Source organism: Erythranthe guttata, chromosome 7 (genome assembly GCF_056151865.1).
Source record: "Erythranthe guttata isolate IM_541 chromosome 7, IM_541, whole genome shotgun sequence".
NCBI lineage: Eukaryota > Viridiplantae > Streptophyta > Magnoliopsida > Lamiales > Phrymaceae > Erythranthe > Erythranthe guttata.
Genome location: NC_142539.1, coordinates 5,824,098 through 5,840,000, shown reverse-complemented (window position 1 = coordinate 5,840,000; position 15,903 = coordinate 5,824,098). Strand labels below are relative to the sequence as shown.

The 15,903-nt window shown below is 28.5% G+C and overlaps 1 protein-coding gene across 1 annotated transcript; it reads right to left on the bottom strand.

Moving 5' to 3' along the window:
- Nucleotides 1-2,480: 2,480 nt before the first annotated feature.
- LOC148769065 (purple acid phosphatase 3-like) lies at nt 2,481-4,417 on the bottom strand. The gene is made up of 7 exons (XM_088820402.1): nt 4,202-4,417; nt 3,949-4,105; nt 3,716-3,823; nt 3,336-3,463; nt 3,108-3,236; nt 2,933-3,000; nt 2,481-2,825 (listed from the first exon to the last, which is right to left on the bottom strand). Exons 1-7 carry the CDS (start codon nt 4,400-4,402, stop codon nt 2,621-2,623), a joined length of 996 nt encoding a protein of 331 aa, XP_088676528.1. The 5' UTR covers nt 4,403-4,417; the 3' UTR covers nt 2,481-2,620.
- Between the last annotated feature and the right edge of the window lie 11,486 nt (nt 4,418-15,903).

Here is a 15,903-nt window from a genome sequence, read left to right as displayed (position 1 = left end):
TTGTTGACAATCATTATTATTATTTATTATAATAGATATAGATAAATCTTATAATCTTGGGATGTATATATTTTAGTTACCTTGTGTAATAGGTTAGGGTTTCCTACATGTAACTATATATATGAGTAATATACGTGAGAGATACAACTCTCTCTTTCTCCAATTATATTCTTCCTATATACACAAACTACCAACAATGGCAGGAAAGTGATACAAAATATGTATTTCTCAACCATTATACTTTTTTATTTTCTGCTAATGTGATAGCTTTTGAGATGTCATATTTTCTATCTTTATATATATATATTTTTTTATGGATTGGAAAAGGTGGTTATATTATATAGGCATTTTACATTCAATGCTTGTTGATAAGGTTATTTGTATCAATATCTAACTTTTTGGTGCATAGATTGTGTAATATTTAATCACACCATTTCTTCTTGTGGAAAAAGAAATTTGAATACATGAATTTCATCCCATCGTTTTGTTTTTCCTCTTTACAATTTTAGATATGTACTTATTTAATTATTAATCTTTGGATTGTTCAATTTTATTTTCTTCATTCTTGATAAAATCTTGTCATTCATAACAATCAGCGGTCTTGTAAATTCTGCACACAGTGAAATACACCAAGTAATTTTACATTGTATATCTACACATAATTACGGATGTTTACAGAGTGAGTTGTGGTCTATACACGTGATTATGTTTGTTCACGTGTTCACATCGATATGGATTCTTGATGTTTTTCTTTTATCATTCTTGATAAAATCTTGTCACTCATAACAATCAGCGGTCTTGTAGATGTTACACATGGTGAACTACACAAAATAATTTTGTTCTGTTTATCTACACATAAGCACCCACATATACGTGGATGTATACTGAGTGAGTAGTTGTCAATACATGTGCATTATGTTTTTTTATTGTTCATGTGTTCACATTGATATGGATACTTGATATTTTTTCTTTCTCATTCTTGATAAGATCTTGTCATTCATAACAATCAGCGGTCTTTTAGATTCTACATACGATGAAATGCACCAAGTAATTTTGTATTGTATATCTAGACATAATCACACACATATATGTAGATGTATATAGAGTAGGTAGTTTTCTATACTCGTGATTATATATTCGGATTGTTCATGTGTTCACATTGATATGGATACTTGATTTTGTTTGTTTGTTGTTCTTCTCATTCTTGATAAAATCTTGTCATTCATAAAACCAGTGGTTTTGTAGATGCTACACATGGTGAAATACATTAAATAATTTTGCACCATATATCTACACATAATCACACACATACACGTGGATGTGTACAGAGTGAGTATTGTGTATACTCGTGATTCTCTGAAGTGCACCTAGTGTAGCTTCTAACGAACAATAACCACACAAATTATATTGTCTCGCCATCAAAATCATTGGGATTATATAGTTGTTAATCTCATTTGATTAATGATTTTAAAAGCTACAACCTAAATCCAGTGGCGAGGCCAGAAAGTTTGGTGAGGGGGGGCTTAAACACACGGGGGTTCGGGGGCAGCGGCCCCGAAAAAAAAATTGCTACGAAAGAAATTTGAGATGAAAATTCAATATGAATTTTTTTCCTTCACTTTCAGAAGATAATACCAAAACCGTGAAAGCTAAATTGCTATAAAAATTTAAGAAACATGAATATCAAGTCGATTATCAAATTGACACAGAGAAGTTGTCAAATGCTAAAACGATCTTCGGTGGATGGCAATTTAACCGCTATTAGTGTGACTGTGAGAGAGAACAAAGATTTTTTTTTCAAGAAATGTAATGAACTTGAGAAATAGAAGATGAGACTATACATGAGGTGATGGGGCTTTGAGTAAGTGGTCTAAAAATAAGTGGGCTTAAATAATATAATTAAATAGACTAAAAAATTAAATAGAATATATATGTATATATATATAAAATATAATTGAATAGACTAAAAGAAAAATAGGATATATATATATATATATATATATATATATATATATATATATATATATATATATATATATATAGGATTAATTAAATAGACTAAAAAAATAAATAGAATATACACGGGGGGCTTTGAGTAAGTGGACTAAAAATAAGTGGGCTTAAATAATATAATTGAATTGTTTAAAAAATTAAATAGAATATATATATATATATATATATATATATATATATATATATATATATATATATATATATATATATATATATATAATGGTAAAAATTTGGGAAGTGAGGGGGGGCTTGAGTCCACCCTAGCCCTTGGGTGGACTCGCCCCTGCCTAAATCTACACACAATCGGTTACACCGAATAATTTTGCATTGTATATCTACACACAAAGACACACATATACATGTGGATGTGTACGGATTGAGGAAGTTCACCTAGTGTAGCTTCTAACAAAGAATAACCAAACAAATTATCTTGTCTCAATATCAAAATCTCTGTGATTATGTAGTTGTTAATCTCATTTGATTAGTGATTTTAAAAGCAACAAACCTAAATCTTGCTACCTTCTCTCATCACTAAAGAGCAACAAGAAAAACATTAACACATAATAATCTTCATTAATCACCAAAAACAACAAGATCACTTGTTACATTATGGTTTAACCATGGTGTTAATTTTATATATTGGTTTTCCCAAAACATCGTAAAATGATATCTTCGCCTTTTCATACATAATCTCCACAGACATGAAACCTTGACCATCATAATAGAAGTGTGTGCTGTCATTGTGATTTTTGTAGTGAATGTTGTTTTTCCATGCCTTTGAGCCTCCCCCGCTCGTCCAGAACTGCATCGATCTGCATTAAAAAAAAATCGATAAATTGACGAATAAAATATCGAAATCTTCACTTTTATTAATGTTTTATTAAATTGAAAAAAAAAATAGCAAGCGTGTAATTAGTACCCGTCTTGATTGCTCAGATGCTCCAAGCAGTGGTCGTGCCCGTTTATGTACATCTTCACCTTGTTTTCCTGAAAAAAATTTCAAAAAAATAAATAAATTGAGTATTGTATAGTTCTTATAAACATTAAATTAATTATAAGTTTGTTATTCTAATGTAGAATATATATATATATACCTCAAGAATTGGGAGAAGGTGAGTAACAATTTCCTCAGTGTCACCATGCGATCCGATGCTTTTCATCGTGTGGTGGCCCACAACAATTTTCCACGGAGCTGCCGATTTTTTCAGCGCCACATCCAGGTTCTATTACATAAAAAATATCCGAGAATTTTTACGAACATTTTGTTTTCTTTCGATTAAAAGAAAACATAAAATGGTGCTGCATAAATAAATAAAGCTTACTTTCGAAAGGTAAGACATATATTTGCCTCTTGGCAATACATCTTTCCAATCAAACCTCTGTTTCTTTGGATTTTCAAAGTACTTGTCCACAAACGGAGTCGTATCGATGAACACAATGTCGAGAATTCCTAGCCATTAATTAAAATTCGTAAAATTAATTAGTGCGTAAAAGAAATATCGAGTTTGAGATAAATATATACAGTTAAACCTCTATAAATTAATACAGTCGCGAATTGAAAAATTCTATTAATTTAACGAAATATTAAATTATCGAACTAATAATTTAATATGTTTTCACCGACCCAGGATCGAAATAAATTATTATTTAAGCGAGGTTATTTATTTATCGAGTATTAATTTATCAACGTTCTACTGTATACCTGTTTCAACAATGAAGTTTCTCATACAATGCCACCGGTTATCGATTTTTCTAAGTGCCGGGCTTAACTGAGCTCCGGTGCTCCCCATATAATCGTGATTTCCCAACACTTCTCGTTTTTGCGCGCAAAACAAAAAAATCGGATTGAAAATTACAATTAGTTTTACGAAGAAAGAAAGCATAGGTGATTAATTAGTTTAGAATGCATGAGATTAAGATTGAGAAAATTATTACCAATGTACCATGGAATTTGAAGGCTTTTGGCTGTGTAAATGTTGGTAAACGATTTTTTAAAAATTGGATCGTTTACGCCTTTTAATCCAGTATAGTAGAAGTTGTCACCGGTCGAGATCACAAAATCGATTCCCAACTTCTTTCCAATCTCTCCCATCTGCAAAACATATGTCACATGCATATTATATATATAAATCATCAATATTATATAAAATTAATGATAAATAACAATGCATAATAATTAAAAATCGACCTGAGTAGCAACTTTAGATTGATTGAAATTTCCTCCTCTTCCCCAATCTCCCACCACGAGAAACGAAACCGAACTCCCGTTTTTTATGCTAGCATGTTCGATTCTTGGGAATTTTGCCAAATTTCTTGATATGTGTAGACATATACAAGTTACCAACAAAGAAAATTTCAAGATGGAACTACTGCAAAAGTGATAAGCCATTATTTATGCAATTATTTGTAATAAGTACTGCAGAGAAATCGAATATTTATAAGCATGCCAAAAAAATTAAGTAAATAGATAAATAAATAAATCATGACTCCTAGTACTTTTACGGTTTACCTAAAGCGAATCGCAATAAATTCAAAAAATCAAGAAAGCGATGGATTAATCGACTTTTCTAGCTAAAATACGACACGATATGCGACAATATTTTTTCTTGTGAGTCAAATTTGGGATAAGTGTGATGCAAGAAGATTTCCAGATAGAACTAATTAATATAACAGATAAATGTAACATTAAATAAATGAAATATCACCATCTATGATTTGATGATCTACAATTTAGTCAAAAATGAATTAGGAAAATAGCAAAAAAAAAAAAAAAAAAAAAAAAACAGGAAAAAAAATAGGATATTCGCATTTAGATCCATGCAACGTACGTAGATTTTGCAGATTGAGATTCAGAACTTTGTAAAATCTTCTTACTGATAGAGACAGCATTTCACTCATGGAGTACATAACATTAAGGGATAATTACAATTTTGGTCCCCCAAGTTTACACGTTTTTCAGTTTTGGTCCCCCATTTACCGCCGTCAACAAAATACACACTAACGTTGTCTCATTTTAACACATTGAGTTCCTCCGTCTGTTTGACGGTCAACAAGTAACGATCAACTGTTGAACTATGGCTAAATTTGGGATTTTTTATTGAGCAAGTTGCACTCAGAATCCTGCATTCTTTTAAAATAAAATTTTATCCAACCCTAATTTAACCCCAATTTCATCATTTAATCAATTTTGACCAACGACCCCGATTTTTCAAAAAAGTACCTTTTTTTTTAGTGCTCGGGATTTTGAGTGCTCATATTCCTAGTTTAGCGATTGTATCTTGGGAGAGGATTGTCAAATAACCGTAAGCACCGTAGCGGGGCAATATCGTCTGAAGGACTAATATTTTCGTATTTTCACCAAATAATATATTCGACCGTTTTGCTAAATTCACTTCCCGACACCGGGAACAACAATCTTAAGACGATAAATGTTTGTGTGATTTGGTAAAATGGTTATTATCTCACCGTTGTTAATCCGTGGTCGGTGGAGAATTCTGTTAATTCCGATGAAATTATCAACCAATCATCATCTTGGAGAGAAGAGTCATTATTCACGAAAAATAGAAGCCAAACTCTATACCCACGTCACTTTGCACTTCAAATTCTTGATTGATGGTTGCATTCTAAAAGAAAAAGATGTTTGCTAATCCATAAATTGGTGAGTATCCGATATAAGAGAACTTTGGATTTATGTGAACTCAAGATAAGTTTTCAAAGTGTTGTTAAAATTATGTTCTTTCAATTATTATAATTTTATTCATGCGAAAAGTGATAATTCGACATGAAAATGGAAGCGAAAAGCTTCAATATTTTTGAACCGACACATCTTTAAGAGTACTAGTAAATATGGTTTTAATTCTCTTAACTAATTCAGAGAAAGAAGATTCAGACCGCCATTATTGAAAGAAATTCGATCTAAGAAAATCATTTTAATAATTCTATTTTCTTATTTTGCAGAAATAATTTCGTATACAACACTCACGTTCCGACTTCAAGTCTGATTTTGATTATGATATATTCCGAATCTCAGGAAACGTACAACACGAAAATTGTAGATAATTTTGTTAGCTTTACAGAACATGTTAAGGTTTCTCAATCGGAGATCTTACGAAGGGGTTATGATGAAAACACGAAATGGTGCCAGAACTGCCAATGCACCTTTAATTTCCATGTAAAATGCAACCGTTCGTGACCAATGTAACTTGTCGCATATTAAATGCCACACCATTTCGTGTGACAATGCACGGAATTTTGGTGAAACAAGACTAATTAAAGAATAATGACGGAATCATGCCCTAAATCGCATATTCTCGATTCATGAATATTATTTATTGTTTTCATGGTTCCGTTGTAGGTGATTTTTTCACAGCACACATATTCCAACTTCGAGGCTTACTTTAATTGTGACTCAGTCCGAAATATCATAAAACTTGGAAGACGAAAGTTTTGGGAAATTGCTTTAGTTATTTGGATCATATTAAATCAAAAAAATCGGACATCGGATGCGAAAGATATGATTAAATCATTTGACGATGCCATATTAGTGAATAAATTGACGCGTTTTGGAATATTCCAAGGAAATTTGAAAATTGACGAACATATAATTTACTCGGTTATGCTCTTTATTTATACATTTGATTCGTGGAATAAAATGATAATATGGTGATGTTCTCGTATTATACATGATGAAGGATGGTAGATTATTGAATGATAATTTTATAATAAACCATATTATATGTTTTTCAATTATGTTCAGTGCATGTAATGTTATGTATCTTTAGAAAGAATAATTAATTTATATTTTTATGTATATGTAGTAACTATGAAAACATGAATTATGTGGGATATTAATAGTTCATATTTCATGTCAATCGTAATCGTAATATGTGTTATATTATTATCTCTTTTGTTTAATATGAAATTGAGCATGATGGATAATGATTATTATATGGCTTAATGCTCTAAGTATGATTTTTATGGAATTAAATAGCGTATTATTGTAGAATGCACGAGGGACTTATATGTTGTGTTATTAATTACTCCTATTATGCATAAATGCAAATCAATGTTTTGAAAATCGGACCGGACAGCCAACTACGTCACAGTTCGATCGGTTTTACCGGGGTTCAACCGGATTTTTGTATTTTTTTTTCTATTTATTATTTTTATGTAGTTTTAATACAATTATATTATAAAATATCAATTAAAATTCCAATATGTTGATAAAAATCAACCTAAAAGATTAAATAATATATATTTATACATAAAACTTAAATACAAAACACCAAAATATTCATATATATACGCAGCCATATGTTTATATTTTACAAAAGTAATTATACATTACAAAAGTAAAATACTATAATGAACGGTAGAAATAAATAATAAACAAAGTAATGTATGATTTTTAATTTTATTTTATTTTTTTACCCAAAAAAAAATTATACATTACTTTGTTTTCATTATAGTATTTTACCTTTCTTTCCATTATCTCCAATATTTTATCTTTTTATTCTTTTGTCCTTTCGGTTCAAATTCACTCACCATCCAAACCGCCACCAGAAGTTTCTTCTTATTTCCGATCACCCAAGTTCTTACTCAAGCCTTCGATTCAGCTACCCAGTCATATAACTCTCGTTTTCGTTTGCTTACTCTTCTTATATTTCCTTCTTTTAATCCATTGGCATACAAGATTTACTTTTAATCTCCAGATCCAGACCACCACTGCAAGAAACCAAGCCCCCTCCTCTTTATTTTTCAGAAACCCGGTTCTGGCCGGTTTTGAGGTTTTCCGGTTGGACCGGCCGGTCCGGTCCGGGTTTCAAAACATTGATGCAAACTATTATGAAATATGTGCAGTTAATAATATGTAAGGAGGCACATTAATTCTTTAGAATTTTGTTAGAGACATGTTATTTCCACCCTCAAAATATCTTATTTCACCACCAAATTACATATATTTCCTATTTTACTCTTTTGTTCCTCTTTCAAACATATCTTGTACAAATTTAAAAACTGTCCACAACCAAAATAATTAGAATATTCACAAAAAAGTATTTCACCATTTTTCACTAGAATTTTTACCACAAAGTCTCATCTTCTCTACCTTAAGTGAAAGACACATTCGTCAGAGAAGGTAACAACGAGCAAGAATTCACATTCTTAGAGAAATAAATTAAATTGAGAATGTTTGTGTAGAAATAATTAAAAAGAAAAAAAAGGTAAAAAGAAAAAAAAAAAAATATTAAAAGAAATGAAGTAAATCGGGTAAGAAATCGGGTAAGAAATGAAGAGAGAGAAAAACAACACCCAATTTGTTTTGCAATTAATTTCTTCAAATATGTCATGAGTGTGCGTGGATCTGTGAGAATTTTCTGTTGCTTTTGACAAGATTACAGTTTGTTAGGAACAAAGTATGAATTTCCAGATTCTTTATCTTCTCTCTTCTCTGTGTTTTTTTCTTTTCTCTATTTTCTGCTTGTTATATGTTAATGCAGTTCTTCAGTAACGTTGTTAATGAAGGATTCTAGTTCTTGAAACTGGGAGACTGGGAGATCGAACTCCCATTATGGTTGACAAAGTGTGGTGTGGCGGCGGTGTGGTGACGATGGGGAGGCATATTTAGGATTATATGGTGGATCAGGCGGATAACGACACGGATAAAGAAATTCTTGCAGGCTGAAACCTTAATCGACTATGTTCTTGTTCATAGTCGATTAAGGTAATTGACTATGCTCTGGCAGTCAATTAAGGTTAATCGATTCCAATATTTTTATTTTTTTGAATTTTTTGTTTATTGATTCCAATTGAATAAATCAATTATAATATTTGTATATTTTTTGTTTTTGCAAAATATAGTTGATTTTGTATTTTTTTGTAGTTGTGATTTGTTATTATTTAGTAATCAGATTCTTAATCGACTATGCTTATATCTCATAGTCGATTAATACATCTGATAAAGAAAGAAAAGATTAAAAAATGAAAAAAAAATTAACAATTCAAAAAGAAACTAGTACTACACCCGTGCGATGCACGGGGTATTAATCGTAAAACAAATATTTAATAAGATCAATTGTTGATATGTAATACAAAGAAGTAGAAAATATTAAAAAAGAAAACTAATTTGTATGGTGTAAAAGATGAAATAAGTCGAAATAAGTGAAAAAAACTAAACATTGAAGGTTTTAATTTCCGCATAAAAAGAACAAATATATCGTTGGTCCCAAACTTGTACAACCATAATGATTTTTCTCTGTTCAAAACTTGAATTTGATCCATATAATCGGTGTTATTGTGTTTGATACCAACCGCCCTAAACGCATGTAACGAATCCAATACAGTGTATTGACCTGTCACTATGCGATGCACGGCGTATTGAGTTCTAACAAATATTTGATAATAAAAAAAGTTCTCGAAATAGTAAGATGAATGGTTGATATGCAATACAAAGTAGTAGAAAAATATTTAATAAAAAACTATTCCGTATGGTGTAAGTGATGAATAAAGCCAAAATAAGTGAAAAAATTAAAAATCGAAGGTTTACTTTCCGTATACAAAGAGTGAATACATCATTGGTCCCAAACTTGTACAACCATAACGACCAATTAATTCAAATTCTTAATTTGATCCAAACAATTATTGTTATTGCGTTTGATAACAACCGTCCTAACGCATGTATCCAATACAGTGCGAGTAACCTACATATTTTGTACAGTGGTCATACGAAATAAGTAACAATTACCAAAACAATAGCAATATAAATATTTAATGAAATAAAATCATTTTACACTTGATAAAAAATCTTGAGTGGAATCCATAGTAAGTTCATAGTACAATACAAATTAACTTACAAATTATGAATAACAATACATATAAGTAATAAAAAATTAAAGGTTGTTATTTAATAATGTATACAATTTTACATAGTTACCTTAATATATGTTGAAAAGTTTTCAGGTGTACCACATTGTTTGTAACGTTAGTCGTATCGCCAGATTCCAACTTGATAAAAATCATACATAAGGGTTATTTAATTGAACAGGTTGCACTCCATATTGGGATAAACAAACTCGATAAGATCCAAAAATGAATTGGTAGAATCATGAATCAGCATGTCATCGGGAATTTCAATTCCAATATTTTTTTATTAATATTAATCGTAATCATAATCCTCAATTTATTCTATATTACACCCAGTAAAATAAATAGGGTATATTTTTATCATTCATATGCACACAAACACACAAAGATACACATTGGAGTGTAGATCAACGGTAAAAAAATCACCCGTTGTAGTTTTCATCGAGTGTAGAAGAGAAATAACTCATAATCCTAATACTAATACTAATACTAATAATATTATTACATATACCAATGTGATAAAGCTAACTTTAATATACTAATGTCAAAACTAATACTAATATTTATATACCAATACCAATACCAATACAAATACCAATACCAATACCAATACAAATACCAAAACCAAAACCAACACCAACACTAACACCATTACCATTACCATTACCATTACCATTATCATTACCAATACCATCACCATTACCACTGCCCTTACCATTGCCATTAAAATTGCCATTACTATTGTCATAACCATTGCCATTACATCTACCATTATCAATACCAATACTAATATCAATACCAATATCAATACCAAAACCACTATCAATACCAATACCAACACCAACACCAACACTATTACCATTACCATTACCATTACCATTGCCCTTACCATTGCCATTAAAATTGTCATTACTATTGCCATTACTATTGCCATTACCATTGCCATTACATCTACCATTATCAATGCCGATACTAATACCAATACCAGTACCAATACCAATACCAATACCAATACTAATACCAATACAAATACCAATATCAATAATAATACAAATACCAATAGAAATATCAATAACAATAACAATACCATTACCAATACCATTACAATTACCATTACTAATAATCCTAATTCTAATCCTAATTGAAATTCTAATCATAATCCTAATTGTAATGTTAATGTTAATTATAATACTAATCATAATTCTAATTACAATCATAATACTAATCATTATCATAATTATAATCATAATACTAATGCTAATACTAATACTACTACTAATACTAATAATAATATGAACACCAATATCAATATCAATACCAATACCAATACCACTATCAATAGGTTTAATGCCATTATCAATATCATTATCATTACCATTGTCATTACCATTATCATAACCATTACCACTACCATTACCATTACCAAAGCTATTATACTAATGCTAATCATAATGCTAATCCTAACATAACATTAATGCTAATGTTACTCATAACCCTAATACTAATCATAATGCCAATTCTAATTATAACTATAATACTAATCACAATCCAAATCATAATCATAATCATAATCATAATCATAATGTTAATGCGAATCTTAATTCTAACACTAACTCTAATTATAATCCTAATAATGACAATAATACTGATCTTAATTCTTATCCTAATAAAAATCGAAATATGCTAATGGTAACGCTATTCTTAATACCAATCTTAATATGCTAATGCTACTGCTAATCCTAATCATAATTCTAATCATAATGCTTATACTAATACTAATACCAATACTAATTATAATCATAATGCTAACCCTAATACTAATAGGCATATTAATATTAATCATAATATGCTAATGTTAGTGTTAATATTAATGCTAACAGAATACTAATATTAATACTAATACTAATAATAATACTGATGCTGATGTTGATGCTGATGCTGATGCTGATGTTGATACAAATACTAATAGTAGTAGTAATACTAATATTAATATTGTTACTCATATTAATACTAATACTAATACTAATAATTATACTGATACTAATACCAATACTCATACTGATATTAATACTAATGTTAATACTAATACTAATACTAATACTAATACTAATACTAATACTAATACTAATACTAATACTAATACTAATACTAATACTAATACTAATACTAATACTAATACCCATACTGATAATACTAATACTAACAATTATACTAACAATTATACTAATGCTCATACTGAGACTGATATTGATACTGATACTGATATTGATACTGATACTGATACTGATACTCATAGTAATATTAATATTAATATTACTACTAATACTAATATAATATTAATACTAATACTGATACGCATACTGACACTTATACGAACACTCATACTAATACTGATACTCATACTAATACTCATATTGTTACTCATACTAATACTGAAATGATACTGCTATTGGTAATGATAATAATAATATTGATATTGATACTGATACATATACTAATATTGATACTGATACTAATATTGATTCTGATACCGATATTGATAGTGATGTTAATACTGATATTAATACTAATATAAATACTAATACTAATACTAATATTAAGAAGCGTCATATTAGGGCGTCATCAAGCCGTCATAAAAAGATATTTTTCTAGTAGTGCTAATACTAATACTAATATTAATACTATTACTAATACTAATATGTTAATATTGTTAATGTTAATGCTAATGTACTAATGCTAATACTAATTTTAATGCTAATGCCAATCTGGATATGATAATCATTATGCTAATGCTAATGATAATTATAATCCTAATATTATCCAAATCATTATCATATTCCTAATCCTATTCATAACACTAATCATAATTCTAATCCTAATCCTAATCATAATCCTATTCCTAACACTAATCATAATTCTAATCCTAACCCTAATAATTTTAATACTAATGTTGCTAATGCTAATTGTAATGCTAATGTTAATTATACTTCTAATTCTAATCTTAATTCTAATCATAATCTTAATCCTAATGCTAATCATAATCTTAATACTCATATATGTCACTAATTGTAGTACTAATCATAAGCATAATGTTAATTATAATTCTAAATACTAATATAAATTATAATCCTAATTCTAATCCTAATCCTAATATTAATTCTAATACTATATTAATCCTAATTATAATTCGAATCCTAATCCTAGTATTAATACTAATACTAATTGAAAGAATATTAAGTATAATCCTAATTAAATTGGACATAAATTTGGAAAGCTGGGAATGTGGCATAATTACATGAATTCGATACGTAGCAAAAATATACTAAAAAGATACTAAAGTCTATTAAATAAGGAACTTTATGTATAAATCATTAATTAATCAATTTAATTAGCAAATAAACTAAATAATATGTATTTGAATTTTATGATTAAGAAAAATATATGAAAATTCCTATATAATTAATTTTAGGACACGTGTTTTTTTTTTTATTAATAATAGTAATACTATACATGGATTGTGTTGTATTAATATTAATAATATACCGGGATTGTTTTGTAATAATAATTTTATACAAATGCACAATTTGATTGAATATTGATAAAAAGAACTATATAAAGTGACGATTATTAAAAAAAACATTGGTACGGATTTTTTTTAATAAGTAATTAATTTATTGATAATACGATTTAAAGATAAAACATAATAATCTAATCGACATTCGCAACAATAATTACATTTCTTGTACTGTCAAACGCAAACGAATATGTATTGCCAATAACCATATTGTTGGATGAACTAAACGATTTCCAGCCAATAGTAAGGTAGACATTAGGTATTTTACGTCTTCTTGTTGTACGTACTCTAATATTTCTCGTTGTACCACCGTGAAACTCAACATCGATGTAGTTTTTGCCAATCAACCCATGATTCTTAGCCAAAGATTTGCGTATATACTATAATGTATGCAAATGAAAAAATTAGATTAAATATAATGATAAGTTTATAATAACAATTAATGAAAAATTCACATTAAGAAATGATTTTACCTTCTGATGGAGATCTTTGAACGTAAACTTTCTCTCAAAGTAGATGAGTGAGGAATTAATGTTAGTTACATCGTCATCAAAATGAAATTCATTTTATTTAGAAAATGATTGATACATCATTATGATGAAAGATCAATCGCATTGACCACACCTTCATACAGAGCCGAAGTGCCGACGTTCATTCGACGGTATACACATATAATGTGTAAACACACATTTACACAACCCAAAATTGAAAAAAGTTTTGTAATCCTCAGTTTCAACTACACCACATATAAAACATGGCCCCGTGCGCAGTTCGACTTTGATAGATTCTCTGCATGAAATACACATACATGGATCCAAAGTGCGATCAAAATGGTTGTTGCAAAGTACGCATAATGTTAGTTCAACTTCCATTTTTCCATCGAACGAATTTGGATTCGGGATTGTAATATTAAAAAAATGGGGGGGGGGGGGTACTAAAATCCGTACAATATTGTGAGTAAAGAAATGTGGAGTGAAAGAACGATTAAAAAATATAAAATCAATAATAATGGAGTGAAAACATTCACGTACAACAATTTGAAGTATGTGCATGGCTTGAGTATTCAAAATAACATTGAGTTGTGTAGATTATATAGTATGGATTGTAAGCATTATTTGGAAAGTAGATTAAAAATTCAAAATTCTAATTTGGTAATCTATGAATAACTGGTATATGGTAACATTTTAAAAATATCATTGATTTAAGTTAACCTTACATAAATTAATACTCTTTCTATAATCAAAATATTTCAAAATATATGAGTATTTAAATAAATTTAGAAAATATATACACTATATCCAGATCAATATTTAATTATTATAGTCCACGGATTTCATAATTAATGTCAAAATTAATACAAAAAGGCTAAAAATCTTATATAGATGATTAATATATTTGCCTTAAATAATGTATATGTGAATAAAAATATCGGATACTATTACCATAAACACAATGTGATATTAAAGAACATAAATATTAATAGTTTATAGTAGAATATAAAATATTTAATTTCCATATTGAAAAGGCATTTACGTGTGAATAAGTTGGTTACTAAACATGTTATAGTAATTTATTATTGTTAATTTAATACATGTAATTATAAAAAGCATTTTCACCGATATTTTTATTAGTTACTAATCATGTGTATTAATTCATCCTTTTTATTTTAAAATATATTAACACATGGGTGATTAATCTGATTCATACGTGAATGTTTCATAAAATATATTATGTAGATCGTAGAATATAATATAGATTATTATATTTATGCATGCAAATATTTACGTAAATATAACAATGTTATATATATGGGTACTCTCTTTTGTATGACAACTCATAATCTTTGTAACGGAATGCAATGAAAAGAGCAAACATAAAAGAAAAATGTATTTATACTTTAAAATTTACTCATATCCGTATAACGCTATAACGTTATGAAGTATACATGTTTAATAGACAATAACGCAATTAATGTTCAAATATAAACAATTTTATTAATATGCATAATTCATTTTCGCATAAATGAATAAATTCGTTTTGCTGCATTGAAAAACATAAGTAACTTTATTGAAATAAGCTGTATGCAAAAGTATTAATGATATTGTCTCAAATAGAAAAATATATTGTGTCTATAAATACGAAATACCAAAGAAAAATTGAAAAACAGTTCTGCTAAAATAAAAATTACAATATTACAATATTCTCTAAATACAAATTAAGACCTATGAAGCAAAACTAAATACAATTCTGCTACGTGGGCCTTTTCCTTGAATTATTAATACTATATAGGGGTTGCATTCTAATTTGTAAAATTATGTGTCATTAATGCAATTAAAAAACATAGTTATGGGCATAATTTGAATATAAAATAAGTTTGTGCTATCTTGTTTTTATCAATAATCGAAAAAACTAATAATAATATGCCATTACTATTGTTCTTATTAATAATATGCTGA

Excerpts from the sequence above, each read along its gene's own strand:
- LOC148769065 (XM_088820402.1), bottom strand. The coding sequence starts at position 4,402 with ATGGCTTATCACTTTTGCAGTAGTTCCATCTTGAAATTTTCTTTGTTG. Across the intron at positions 3,237-3,335 it reads ATATGTCTTACCTTTCGAAA|AACCTGGATGTGGCGCTGAA; the intron begins GTAAGCTTTATT and ends TTTATGTAATAG. Across the intron at positions 2,826-2,932 it reads CATCTGAGCAATCAAGACGG|ATCGATGCAGTTCTGGACGA; the intron begins GTACTAATTACA and ends TTTTTAATGCAG.